General features: G+C 57.1%; 1 protein-coding gene across 1 annotated transcript; it reads left to right on the top strand.

The window, feature by feature from the left end:
- The first annotated feature begins 1875 nt into the window (after positions 1-1875).
- Positions 1876-12538, top strand: AMPD2 (adenosine monophosphate deaminase 2). The gene is made up of 18 exons (XM_007949650.2): positions 1876-2121; positions 6132-6262; positions 6453-6583; positions 6991-7059; positions 7147-7258; positions 7556-7742; positions 8012-8153; positions 8264-8353; positions 8575-8704; positions 8876-9070; positions 9151-9282; positions 10255-10418; positions 10636-10762; positions 10840-11003; positions 11306-11426; positions 11716-11889; positions 12059-12169; positions 12329-12538. The coding sequence occupies exons 1-18, from the start codon at positions 2031-2033 to the stop codon at positions 12536-12538; spliced, it is 2481 nt and encodes an 826-aa protein (XP_007947841.1). The 5' UTR covers positions 1876-2030.
- Positions 12539-13336: the final 798 nt, after the last annotated feature.

Genomic DNA, 13336 nt, shown 5'->3' with positions numbered 1-13336 from the left:
ATATTAGGGCCCTTAAGTTTGTCCCTAAATTTCACTGGATGATTTTTACACTCATTTCACAGGCAGAATGGAAGCACAGAGAAGTAACTTGCCCAATGTCTGTCAGGTAGTAGATGGAAGAGGCTGGATTTGAATCCAGGGCATTTAGCTACAGAGCCTAGGCTCTTAACCACCAAATACAGAAATAAATGTGGAAAGTGGAGCCAGAATTGCAGGGCACACCCTGTCAGAAGAAAACAAATGACCTAGAGTCAGAATTCGGAAGGAAGGTTGGGCAATCCTACTTCCGTAGTGATCCTGCCTCGGAAACCCAAGGAGGGGTCGCTATGAGTCGGGGCTGACTCGACGGCAAACAACAACAACAACAACAACAGAGTCAGAATGCTGGGCTACAATTTCTGCTTAAAATGAATACTGGGATAATAATAGCTACCTTTATTGGGAGCTGAGTTCGTGCCAGGCTCTGTGCAATGGGGCTTTATGTTTAATCTTCATAATAACCCCTTTGAATGAGGTACTATCATTATCCCATCTCGTCTTACTGATGAGGAAGCTGACGCACAGAGAGTTGACCGACTTGCCCAAGACCCAGGGCCTAACCAAGCTGACCTGGGCGCGGCTGCTGCTCACGTGGCGCCGGGAAGGAGAAAAATGGCGGGGGCGGTGCAGGCCTGGCGGGGGCGGGGCTGGGGCAGCAAGAGCAGCTCTGTTGGGGTGTGGGGTGTGTGTGGGGGTTATGGTGGAGTCGCACCTGTTGCGTGACTTCCGCAGATCGGCTACAAGGGTTGGACTTAGGATACCCAGAGACTGTTAAGAAGCGTGGACGAATTCCGGTCTCGCTCCCTGGGGAACACGTGGTTTGCCCGCCTCTGTCGCGGGGCCTGGGGTCTGGACTCTTGGGTTTCCCCGAGGCCATTCCAGCCTCGGAGATCGGCGGGGATGTGTCTCCTGCTAAGGGTTGTTTTACTTCCCACACCTAAGTGCTAGACCAGGGGCCCTTGCAGCGACTTGGCGGGGTTCTGGAGTCAGCCCCCTCTCCTCACTCGGGACGCAGGCGTCCTGTCTTGGTAGACCCTCGCGGGGATCCTCCCCGGTGCCCCTTTGGGCTTGGACAGCATGGCCTCAGGTAAGCGTGTGTGCGTGTGTTGGGAAGAGGGTCTTTGCGCCAAAGAAGTGCAGTGGCCTGGGTGACAAAAGGTTGAGGGGGGTGTCTCAGCACAGTTTGCAGGACCTAGGGAAGCTTACCAGCTCCTGGAGAGGGTTGAGGGAAGGAGCGCCTGAGTGTGGAAACACAAAGGGAAAAGTCGGAAGGTGCGGTCATCTACCCAGATCCCCTGACAAGACCCCCAACCCCCATGCCTTCCTAGAACGTAGCTTCTGCCCGACCGTGGAATTTTCCCAAAACTCACCCTTCCTTACCCGGCTGAGATTCTCCGTCCTACCCGCCCCCACCTCCCGAGCCGGGCTACCCCTGGAGGTAGGGAGTCAGAGAAGAAAAATGGGGGCTCTGCCCACAGAAGGGCCAAGTTTTCACTAGGGGTACCCCAGTGCGCCAGCTCTGAGAATGTGTTCTGTTGTTGGAGGCAAGGACTGGATTCCTGTTTATTATTTTTTTCTACCGAGCTGGCTGGATTAGCCAACATGGACTTTGGCTCTTTTTGCCCCGGAGCCCTGGCAAAGGGTTAGGGTTCCTTAGAGGGTTAGTAGAGACCTGGGGACTTGCCCTTCCCCATCTTGTTTTTGCTGCACCCCCACCCCCACCCTGATCCCGCCAACCACGTCCTGTCACCCGGGGAACTGAGGAGGGGAGGGGAGCGGAGGGACAAGGGGCGGGATGGAGGTCTGACTCTTGGAGGTTGCCAAGACAACATCAGAAATCAAGGCCAGGGCCTCTTCCGCCCGCCCGGCCTCTGCTTCCTGCATCAGTCACTCCCGCTGGGGGCGGGGCGGAGGAAGGGGTTGGATGTGGCAGAGCGAAGCCCCAGCCAGAGCCGCTCAGACTCCCCCTCATTGTCGCCGCGGCCTCAGCCATGGCATCCTATCCATCTGGCCCCGGCAAGCCCAAGGCCAAGCATCTCTTTAAGAAGCGGGCGAGCCTGCAAGCCTCTGCCGCAGCACCAGGTGAGTCTGTGCTTCCTAGCCACAGGCACAGTCTGCCTTCCACCTCTAGCACAGGCCACTGGTCCATTCAGAACCGGGTTCCCCATCTCCGGCACCTTCCCTGCAGACATGCCCCTCGATCCCTTGGACAGCTTGGAGGGCCGTGTGGATAAGATGGTGGGGTGAGGGGTCACCAATATTTTGTGTGTCAGGGATGCAGTTCTCTGTGACAAGGAGTGGGTGTGGGTGCATCAAGAGGTGTATTTGCACACGTGTCAGCGTGTGGTTATGCTGAAACTGTTTGCGTATGGAGTGTGTGTGAATGGAGTGAGGGCATGTGGGGACCCGCTGGCTTAAGGACTGGCCACACAGACTGGCAGCTGTGCCTTCCCAAGCAGGCTCAGGCTCTCTCCTGCAGCTAGTTCCTCTTTTTAGAACCCCAGATCAGAACCTCCTGGCTGGAAGTCTGACATTATGTCACAGCATTGCTGGCAGCACCCTGAAGCTGGGGAGCTTGGTTTTGTGGCTGTATCATTTGCTCGTTCCTTGTTTGTGTGTGAGCCTCCTCAGGAAGATGGGGTTCTGTGAGTCAGGCGCATTTGAAGGTTCAGACGGGGGATGCTGCTGTGCTGCGTGTACTCCTGCACCCTTTGGTTCAACTGTCACTCTGGGAGGCATCTCTGCACAATTTGGAACAGGCAGCATGGTGCAGTGGTGCCAGTCTCCTTAAGGGCTCAGCTGCCTGGGTCTGTCTGAGGGATGTCTGCCTGTTCCCAGGCCCTTGTGGTTGCAGAAGGACCCATTTCCACTCTGGTGACCAGGTTAAGCTGCCCCCCCCACCCCCCACACACACACCAGCAGTCTGTATCTACACCTTGAACATCCCCCACCTATATTTTTGTATGCCATTGAAGATGCCTTGCCTGAGGCCTGTACTGTCCTGAGGGTCAGTATTCTCTGTGCCCAGGTCTGTGCCATCCAGAGGGTGTGTCCCCTGGGGCTAGGTCTGTACCAGTTGCTGAACCAGAGACCTTGGGTTGTCAAAAGGTGAGAGCATCTGATACTCTTCAGCACAGCCTTGGACACCTCCTTGCCTACGAGGCATTCTTGGCAGTGAGTGAGGGGCTCCTGGTCAATGGGGGAAACGGGGTGGCCAGAATCTTGGAGTTGGTGGGAGTGGTTGGGGAGTAGGTATTCATTGACTGGTGGGGTTGGGCCCTCTCTGCACTTTGCTTGACTCTTCCCCTGTGTGAGTGGGTACGTGTGTGTGTGTGTGTGTGTGTCTATGGTGCTGTGGCCAAGAACCTCTAGCACAGGACCCAGGAGAAGGGATCAGCCTGCAGCTGAGTCTTCTAAACCCTGACCCCACAGAGTGTGGAGGTTACTCCCATTGAACCCCAGCAGCCCTGCAGTGCCTTGGCAGGCTGGTGGGAAGTCTCTGGTTGCTAAAACCTGCCCTTGTCACTTCCACGATAGCTGTAGAGCCCCAGATGGCCCCAGAGGGAAATGGGGTTGAGATTAGGGCCTTTAGCTCTCATCCTGCTGACCCGAAACAGACCAGCCTTTAGGTCTGTGGTCTGCCTCCCCTTGAGGGGGTTGGAAGTGGCCTTGGGCTGTATTTGGGGAGGAGGTGTATAGAATCAGTGTTCTTAGGCAAACAAGGACCTTAGGCTCTGCCTGACATCCTGAGGGCAAGGCAGGGGCACATTTTCCTTCCTCTTCAGAGTTAGAGGTGGCATCACTCCCCATCTACTTCCCTGCTGAGTTCACTCCTCTGCCCTTCACTGCTCAACTGCCTTCGCCAGTGCTGGGCCCAGGGACCTCCCCAACTCCCCCAGGGAGTAGGGCTACTTGTGGAAATTGTTTTGAAGGTCCCAAGAGTCTGTCCTTGCAGCCCCTCATCTTGGCACTCTCACTGTGGTTTTAAGAACATTTGTAGCGCCGTTATTTCCTGAGTCTGACACAGCTGCAGCCAGGTAGGCCGAGAACCACTTACCACCCTGAGGACCTGAAACTTTGAGAAGTAGAGACTTGCCTGTAATTGGGAATAGAGTCACTCCAGTCCTCTAATTCTCCCAGAACTCTTCTGGGCAATTTGTCCTGCCCCTGCCAGTAGGTTTGGGATAGGAGTTAGAGCTCTATAGGGCCATGCACCAACCCCCCCCACCCCACCCCCGCCATCGAGGCTGGGCAGCGGGAAAGCCTCTGTGACTCGTACCCATCCAGGCCGCTGTTATAACTGCCAGCCAGCTGTTCTGTAGCAGAACTCTGTTTCCCCTGAGGGAGCCCCTAGGGGCCTAGCGGGTAGTGATGGGCAACATGGCCTTGGAGCAGAGGGAGCAACGGGGACTAGAGGGTGAGGAGATGAGGAGGGCTGGTCTGTACTTTCTTTTTCTCCTTCTACCCTTTGGCCAGTCAGGCCCTGTCCACTTTCTGTCTCCTAGGGCAGTGGATTTTAAGGCGGCTTGGCCTCTCCCTGCCAGCCTGCTCTGCTCATATCAGCCTTGGGTACCCCACATTTGGCTGGGCCCTGACACTGTAGAGGTTAAGGCCCTATTCAGTTCTGGGGTTCTTCCAACTCTGATGCCCCTTCCTTGATTGCTGGGCTCCCCTGAATTCCCCCAGCCCCCTGCTCTTCTCTGTCATTCAGGGTCTCCCCTGCCTGCAGCTGCACTTGGTACAGCCCGTGCCGGCCCCTGAGCTGTCCTGGGGGACCGGCTGCAGCTTCACACAGCAGGCAGGCAGGCGGGCAAGGGGCGCAGAGCTGCTGGCTGGAGCTGCCTGAACTCTGCAGGTAGGGCCCAGGCAGGTACCAGGGCGCAGGGGTGGGGGGGCTTGGGTCCTGGATCTGGGGACAGCACCTCCCTCTTCCCTTTGTCCATCCAGGGGACCTGACTCTGGAGTACTGGGAAGCAGGCACAGAGACTTTAAGGCACACTGCCTGGGCAGAGCCCCCAGTCCTTCCCTTAGCCAGGATAGAGGGGAAGGGAGGGTACTTAAGGAGAGCACCCCAGAGCTGGCTAGGAGAGCTAAGTTCCATGCAGAGGGCTAGAAGAAGTCTAGAGCTAGCTAGGGAGAGACCCTCAGGGTGGGCTAGGAGCTCAGTCAGCCCCTACAGACTAGCAGCTCCAAGGCTTTTGGCATCAACCTCCTGGTGGTAGCAAAGGCAGTATCCTTCAGTGGAGAGAGACCCCTGGCTTCTGATATCCCTTTCCCAGAGCCCTCCCTGGGGCCTCTGGCCCAGATCCTGGGGCCCCTGAGTGGTGCAGCCTGTTTGTGACAGCTCCCTTTGGAGGGGCAGCCAACAGTGGGAGGGGCAGGCTGGGGCCAGGCTGTCTTGGCAGCCCCAGGGTCCTGGGGGAGAGTGCAAGCTTCCTGGGAAGAGGCAGGGCTCCTGCCAAACAGGTCCTCCCTTCCTTTTCTCCTCTTTGAGGGCTGGTCCTCAGGTTAGAGCTGAGTGGCAGCCAGGATTGCCCTTGTGGTCTATAGGTCTGGGGTATCAGGTGGGGGCCCTGCCCCTCTGCGTGGAGGGTCTGCTAGTCCAGAGGCAGATCTGATCCTGGCCTCCTGCCCTGGAACTGTGGGCTGGGGCTCCCGGGTGTGCCACCTGGTCCTTAATGAGCGCCTGCTGTGTGTGTCTCTGTGTGTGCATGTGTGTGTGCCTGCCTGTGGGTGTCTGCCTGCCTGTGGGAAGCACTCACATGGAGGTCCTTGTGGCCCGAAGGAGTGGGACTTAGTCCAGAATTAAGGTTCTCATTCCTGGAGTCAATGAACTTACTTGTTGCAGGGCCAGACTCAGGATCCCACCCTGAGCCTGGGGTGGGTGAGGTCCCTGTGCTATACTGTGAGGGTGAGGTCCTGTGGGAGCTACATGCAGGCTCATTCTTCAGACGCTGAGGGCCGACTGCCAGCTCTCTGGGCCCTCTCCGGCCTCTCTTGGGGCTGGCCTGGGGAGGGCAGGAGCCTAGCACTTCAGGGGTACCCAGACTCTGGCCCTCAACCCCCTGGTCTTGGTGTCACTGTCCCCACAGAGGCCAGGGCTGGTCTGGGGGCCCCTCCGCTGCAGTCTGCTCGATCCCTGCCAGGACCCGCGCCCTGCCTCAAGCACTTCCCGCTTGATCTGCGCACATCCATGGATGGCAAATGCAAGGAAATTGCTGAGGTATCCCCTGGTGGTGCCCCTCATTGCTGCCCCAAGCCCTGCCTCTGCCCCACCCCCATCTCACCTCAGCTGGCCCTGGATCCCCTGCCTGTCCAGGCACTCCAGCCCTGCTACCCTCCCCCATCCCAGCACTGTAGGGGGTGTTGAGGCACTGACCCCCTCCTGGCTGGCCTCCCTTTCCTCCCACCAGGAGCTGTTCAGCCGCTCACTGGCCGAGAGTGAGCTCCGCAGTGCCCCCTATGAGTTTCCGGAGGAGAGCCCCATCGAGCAGCTGGAGGAGCGGCGCCAGCGCCTGGAACGGCAGATCAGCCAGGATGTCAAGTGAGTCTCCAGCCCCGACCCCCAGAGCTTGCAGGGCGCCCAAAGGGCCCTGTGGCCAGTTCAGGCAGTCAGCCGAGCCTCCCTCTGCTGTCTACTCGGTGGCTTTCAGAGCCCCTTCCACCCAGGGCAGGCAGCCCGGAGCAGTGGCTAGAAGCACAGGCTTTGGACTCGGGCTGCCTGCTTTCTGGTTCTTTCCTTCTCCCAACCAGTATGTCCTAGAACGTATTGCTTAACTTCTGGGTCTGTTTTCTCATTTTCAAAGTGGGGCCAGAACAGCACCCATGGCACAAGGTTCTGTGCCTGTGAGGATCGTATGTGCTACCTGCGCACAGCCCTCAACTCGGTGCCAGACTGGAGCGAGGGCTATCCCTGTTATCTGCCTGATCTCTCCCTCCTCTCACCTCTAGGCTGGAGCCAGACATCCTAATTTGGGCCAAGCAAGACTTCCTGAAGACAGACAGTTCCTCGGACCTACAGTGAGGAGGGCAGAGGGCAGGGGGAGGCTGAACCAGGGCCTACCCACTGCAGGCTCCATGACTTCCCTCTTCTACCTCCCTGTGCAGACTCTATAAGGAACAGGCCGAGGGCCAGGGTGATCGGGGCCTGCGGGAGCGCGATGGGCTGCTGGAGCGGGAATTCCAGCGGGTCACTATCTCCGGGGAGGAGAAGTGTGGGGTGAGTGTGGGGTGGTGGCTTGGATCCCCATCCCCAGGTGTCCCAGGGAGCTTACCCAGCTGGGGGAGCTGAGGGCATGGGGATGGGCAGGAGAAGGTATTTTCTAAAAGCTAGAGGAGCAGTTGGCTTGGCTGGGAGATACTTGAATGCTGGGACTAGAGTGGTCTGAGTGTGTCTGGGATCAGTGCCTGTGGGAGATGGGAAGTGGTGGGGCCTGGGGCCAAGCCTGAGGGAAGAGCTAAGTCTGGGTCTGGGATGACAGACCAAGGAGAGTGATTCCCCTGTCCCTGTCTCTAGGTGCCATTCACAGACCTGCTGGATGCTGCCAAAAGTGTGGTGCGGGCCCTCTTCATCCGGGAGAAGTACATGGCCCTGTCCCTGCAGAGCTTCTGCCCCACCACCCGCCGGTACCTGCAGCAGCTGGCAGAGAAGCCTCTTGAGACCCGGACCTACGAGCTGGGCCCTGAGACTGCTATGTCTGCTGGTGGGAACCCCCCTCCCTGCCCTACTCTAGGTGTCCTGGTCTCCTGGGGGCCCTGAGTTGAGTTTCTTTGCCACCCAGGCTCCTCCCAGCCTCTTGGTGGCCCTGGGGGGCAAGAGGTAGAAGTAGGGGCAGAAGCTGCCCTGCTGGGGCTTTTGGCAGTGCTTACCCTCTTCTGGGCCTTTGGTGGGCAATGGGCCTCACCCCACTTTGGAAAGGTGGAGGAGGCTAGGAGAGCCCTGGACCTGACTTCCCCCTCCTCATCCCTGCAGACACCCTGGTGCACCCCACTGCACTGGAACAGCACCCGTATGGGAACTGTGAACCAAGCACCATGCCTGGGGACCTGGGCTATGGGCTGCGAATGGTGCGGGGCGTGGTGCATGTTTACACCAGCAGGGAACCTGATGAGCAGTAAGAGAGCTGTGGTGTGCGTTGGGGGAGGCTGTGTGGGAGGCTGCGTAGAGTCGAGGAGGGGCCATGGCCTGGCTTGCTCTCCTCACTCAGCTTCCCCTACATGCCAGTTGCTCAGAGCTGGAGCTGCCGTATCCTGACCTGCAGGAGTTTGTGGCTGATGTCAATGTGCTGATGGCCCTGATTATCAACGGTCCCATGTGAGCCCCTGCCCATCAGAGACACTAGCTCCCCTCCTAGCTCAGATTTCCCAGCCCTGCCCCAGATGCCTGTCACCAGTCTCTTGTCCTTTCCTACTCACTGACTAGCAGAAGTGGGTCCTACTGCACCCACCCACATCCCTCTCTGCTCTGTTTCCCAGGTCCTCCCGAGTTACCTCACTTAGGGCTCTGACTTCCTGCTTCCTTCTTCCTCTGCCTAGAAAGTCGTTCTGCTACCGCCGATTGCAGTACCTAAGCTCGAAATTCCAGATGCACGTGCTGCTCAATGAGATGAAGGAGCTGGCTGCCCAGAAGAAGGTGCCCCACAGGGATTTCTATAACATCCGCAAGGTGCGCCCTCACCCTGTGGCATCCTGTGTCCCTGATCCTGTGCCTCGACCCAGCTTCCCCTTCAGGGTCTTGGGACCTCTACCTGTGGTAGAGAGTCCCTTCCCATCCCACTACTCTGAGGCCTTGGCCTTCTCAGCATTGGGTGGACTCACAGTCTCCTGCTCCACCCAGGTGGATACTCACATCCACGCCTCATCCTGCATGAACCAGAAGCACCTGCTGCGCTTCATCAAGCGGGCGATGAAGCGGCACCTGGAGGAGATCGTGCATGTGGAGCAGGGCCGCGAGCAGACACTTAGGGAGGTCTTCGAGAGCATGAACCTCACCGCCTACGACCTGAGTGTGGACACGCTAGACGTGCATGCGGTCTGTGCCCTGTGTGTACGGGGCTGAGGGGCTGAGCCAGTGTGGGAGTGGGGTGACTGAGGCCTGCCCGTCTTCCCCAGGATAGGAATACCTTCCATCGCTTTGACAAGTTCAATGCCAAGTACAACCCAATCGGGGAGTCCGTCCTCCGGGAGATCTTCATCAAGACCGACAACAGGGTTTCTGGGAAATACTTTGCTCACATCATCAAGGTAGGGAGGAGTGGCTGCCAGGGCCCAGGTACTGGAGGGGCAGTGCTGGCCTGTGGACAGCCACCCCGACTGAGCTAAGAGCCTGAGTATCTGAAGGTTTGCTCAGGGTGAGAAGGATGAGCTAGATGCATGAAGTTTTAAAAAACAACCAAAATGCCATGATCATATCCAGTGTCAGATTATCCAATAAGCAAGGTAAGCATAGGTTTATTGTGTTTACTTACTAATCTGTAGTGAACAGTTTCCCATGTTTTCACCACGGATGTGTGAAGCATGTGGGAAGATGGTGGCATAGTGGATAAGGCATTTGACTGTTAACCAGAAGGTTGGCAGTTGAAACCCACCAGCTGCTCCACAAGAGGAAGACGGGGCAGTCTACTTCCATAAAGGTTTACCACCTGGGAAACCCAGCAGGGGTCGCTATGAGTTGGAATCAACTTGATGGCAGTGAGAGTTTATCAGTTTATGTATTATCTCATATCCAGCAAGTATTCAACTTTCTCTAAAAACAATTTTCTTTTTCACAATTGTGAACATCCTGAGATGTCAGTCCTAACCTTACCTACACTTACGATACCATCTTGCTCTGCTTTTTCTTTTGTCCATGACACCAATTCTAATGCTTATAATTTATTAGCCATCTCACTCTGTCAGAACATAAGCTTTGGGAGATGGATTCTGTCTATTTATTTTTGCTTCTTCATTCATATATCCCAAGTACCCACCTGTCTAGAGGTGGGATCTGGGAGATTAAATGAAACAAGAATGGCAGAAAGTTGATATCGGAAACTTGTTTATGGGTGCGAGAAGACTTCTTATACTATTTTTTTCTACTTTTATGTGCTCTATGATTTCCACAATAAAAGTTAAACAAAAGGCACATAAAGAGGTCCTTCTGAAAATACATGGTGGGTGCAGAGGCAGGCGGGGCAGGAAGTTGGGTGTGACAGCTGCCCCACACGTGTCTCCTAGGAGGTGATGGCCGATCTGGAAGAGAGCAAGTACCAGAATGCTGAGCTGCGGCTCTCTATCTACGGGCGCTCACGGGACGAGTGGGACAAGCTGGCACGCTGGGCTGTGGTGCACCGTGTGTACTCACCCAACGTGCGCTGGCTTGTGCAGGTGCCCCGCCTCTTGTGAGTGTCCCTAAGGTGGGAGGGACATGGTGGGTCTGGCTCTTGTTCTCCAGGGCAGCTGTGTAAAGAAGGGGCCTCCCTGGTCCACCTGTGGTTTTTCCAGTCTGGCTTCCCTGGTGTCCTTTCTTCCCTGCATGGTTCCAAGTGGTTCCGTGACCTCAGGCCAGCTTCTGACCCTGCTGGCCTGCCGCATATGTGCATACTGTCTCACCTGCAGTGATGTGTACCGGACCAAGGGCCAGCTGGCCAACTTCCAGGAGATGCTGGAGAACATCTTCTTGCCACTCTTTGAGGCCACTGTGCACCCTGCCAGCCACCCAGAGCTGCACCTCTTCTTGAAGCATGTGAGTGGGCAGCACAGGGCTGGGCTGTGGGGCAGCTGGCCAGCAGATCTGGTCCTGACCACAGGGTCATGTCTTAGGTGGATGGCTTTGACAGTGTGGATGATGAGTCCAAGCCTGAGAACCATGTCTTCAACCTGGAGAGCCCCCTCCCTGAGGCTTGGGTGGAAGAGGACAACCCACCGTACTCCTACTACCTATACTACACCTTCGCCAACATGGCCATGCTGAACCACCTGCGCAGGTGCCTGCCCTGCCCAGTGCTGCATCTCTGCTCCGTGTCTCACCTTTTTACCCAACAGACTTTTCTCTGGGCTTGACCTGGGCTAGGGCCACCAAAGCCCTGACCCACCTTTTGTTCCCATGCCTAGACTGGATGAGTTCTTTCCCTGCTCTCAGGGTGCCATTCCCTCACCCCTCACTATTAAGAACTACCCCCATCCCTTATGCCAGGCCCATGTAGTCCCTGGCTTGGAGGGCAGGCATGCACTGGGGCGGGGGCCCAGGAGCCCAGGCTCAGGAGCTGACCAGTCTTCATGTCCCCAGGCAGAGGGGCTTCCACACGTTTGTGCTGAGGCCGCATTGCGGGGAGGCTGGGCCCATCCACCATCTGGTATCGGCCTTCATGCTGGCTGAGAACATCTCCCATGGGCTGCTGCTGCGCAAGGTCAGGGCCTGCACCCCCAGCTTCCCCGCCCAGCTGGTCACCTTCTCCCCACTGAGCTCCCAGATCGGATTCCCCTTCCCTGTACAGCTAACCTTCCACACCACTCCCCACCCCCAGCCTCCAAACTGGGCCCTACCCTGGATTCTGACTATCACTGACCCTCTGTACCTTAGGCTCAGCCTGGGCTGTCCTCATTCTCCCACTGCTGTGGCCTGTACCCCCACACCCAGCATATCCTTCCCAGCCCGGAAGCCCCCTCAAAAGCCATCCTGCTCTCTTGCTCTCCCAGGCCCCCGTCCTGCAGTACCTGTATTACCTGGCCCAGATCGGCATTGCCATGTCTCCACTCAGCAACAACAGCCTCTTCCTCAGCTATCACCGGAACCCACTACCTGAGTACTTGTCCCGCGGCCTCATGGTCTCCCTGTCCACTGATGACCCCCTGCAGTTTCACTTCACCAAGGTCAGAACCCACCAGGCAGATGTCCTGGTTCTTGCAGGGTTGTTGCTGCCCCCTGCTGGTGGAATGCAGCATACCAAGGGCCAGCTGGCTACATCTGCAGATCCTACAAGGGAGGGATGGCTGGGAGGGTGCCTTTGTGAACCTGTCTGAGGCATCCTGACTTGTGCAGGAGCCACTGATGGAAGAGTACAGCATCGCCACCCAGGTGTGGAAGCTCAGCTCCTGTGACATGTGCGAGCTGGCCCGCAACAGTGTGCTTATGAGTGGCTTCTCCCACAAGGTATTTCATTCACCCCGGGTCTGCCTGCACCTTGACATCCCCTCTTTCCTTGCATTTGAGAAAGTCCCTGGGGCTCAGGCCCTGCCCCTGGATGGCTCTGGGGTGAAGCATGACCACTCAGAGCTGGCTGTAGTCCTTCCTATATTCCCAAATCCTCAGGTAAAGAGCCATTGGCTGGGACCCAACTACACCAAGGAGGGCCCTGAGGGCAACGACATCCGCTGCACCAATGTGCCAGACATCCGTGTGGGCTACCGTTATGAGACACTGTGCCAGGAGCTGGCTCTCATCACACAGGCCGTCCAGAGTGAGATGCTGGAGACCATCCCAGAGGAGGCGGGCCTCACCACCAGCCTGAGGCCCCAGTGAGCCTGGCCAGCTCACGCCTACTGCATCTCAGCACCCTGACCACATTGTTCTTGGACCCCTCCCGTCACGTCGTGGTCTCTGCATGTCCTGGTTCTTCTCTGTTTTTGTCTTGCATGTCTTACCATGTAGCTGTCTCCGCGCAACCCAGTGAGAGCGATGCCCAGGAATCTGCTTCTCTGCTGTCTTGGCTCAGAGAGCACCTGATGGCCAATGGTTTGAGGGCTGTCCCAGTATCCTCTGAAGCCTGTTTGTCTTGTGGGCGCCTCCAGCGTCCAGGGGCCTGGCAAGGCTGTGGGGGCTGGCCCCTGTAGCCTTTGGGTTCCTGCCTAGGCAAATCCAAGCTTTGGCCAGGGCCTGTGTTTAGGCCCCACTTTGTTTATGTGGCTTTTACTCTAGCTAAGAGTTCAGTTGCAGCCCTGGACCTCCTGGTCCTGAGGGGATAGACTCAGGCCTTGGAAGTTCTGGAGCGGGAGCTCCACATGGCCTGGCCTCCACGAAGTCACTGCCCCAGCAGCCTTCTCTGTCCTTCCTCCAGTCTACGTGTTCCTCTGCTGTCAGCTTCCTGTGGCTCTGTGGGAAGGGGCAGCCACCGAGTGTTGTATCTGGGGCCATTGCATCTGGATCTGCCACTAGTCCTGGAGGTGGTATCCCTGGGATGGTCTCAGAGTTCTGGCCAGACCTGGATCCCGGCTGGTCTCCTGTTACGTGTTTTGGACTGAGGCCTTTGCTGTGAAATATATTGTTTCATACTGTCCCATCTTTCCTAGTGCATGAGAAATAAAGATTATTTAAGTAACG

The sequence above is a fragment of the Orycteropus afer genome, unplaced genomic scaffold (genome assembly GCF_000298275.1).
Source record: "Orycteropus afer afer isolate SDZICR_OR568_19922 unplaced genomic scaffold, OryAfe1.0 scaffold00010, whole genome shotgun sequence".
NCBI lineage: Eukaryota > Metazoa > Chordata > Mammalia > Tubulidentata > Orycteropodidae > Orycteropus > Orycteropus afer.
This window is presented reverse-complemented; position numbering and strand designations above follow the sequence as displayed.

Coding starts and splice junctions, on each gene's coding strand:
- AMPD2 (XM_007949650.2), top strand. CDS start 2,031: ATGGCATCCTATCCATCTGGCCCCGGCAAGCCCAAGGCCAAGCATCTC. Junction 9,283..10,254: donor ACTTTGCTCACATCATCAAG/GTAGGGAGGAGT, acceptor CGTGTCTCCTAG/GAGGTGATGGCCGATCTGGA. Junction 11,427..11,715: donor ATGGGCTGCTGCTGCGCAAG/GTCAGGGCCTGC, acceptor TTGCTCTCCCAG/GCCCCCGTCCTGCAGTACCT.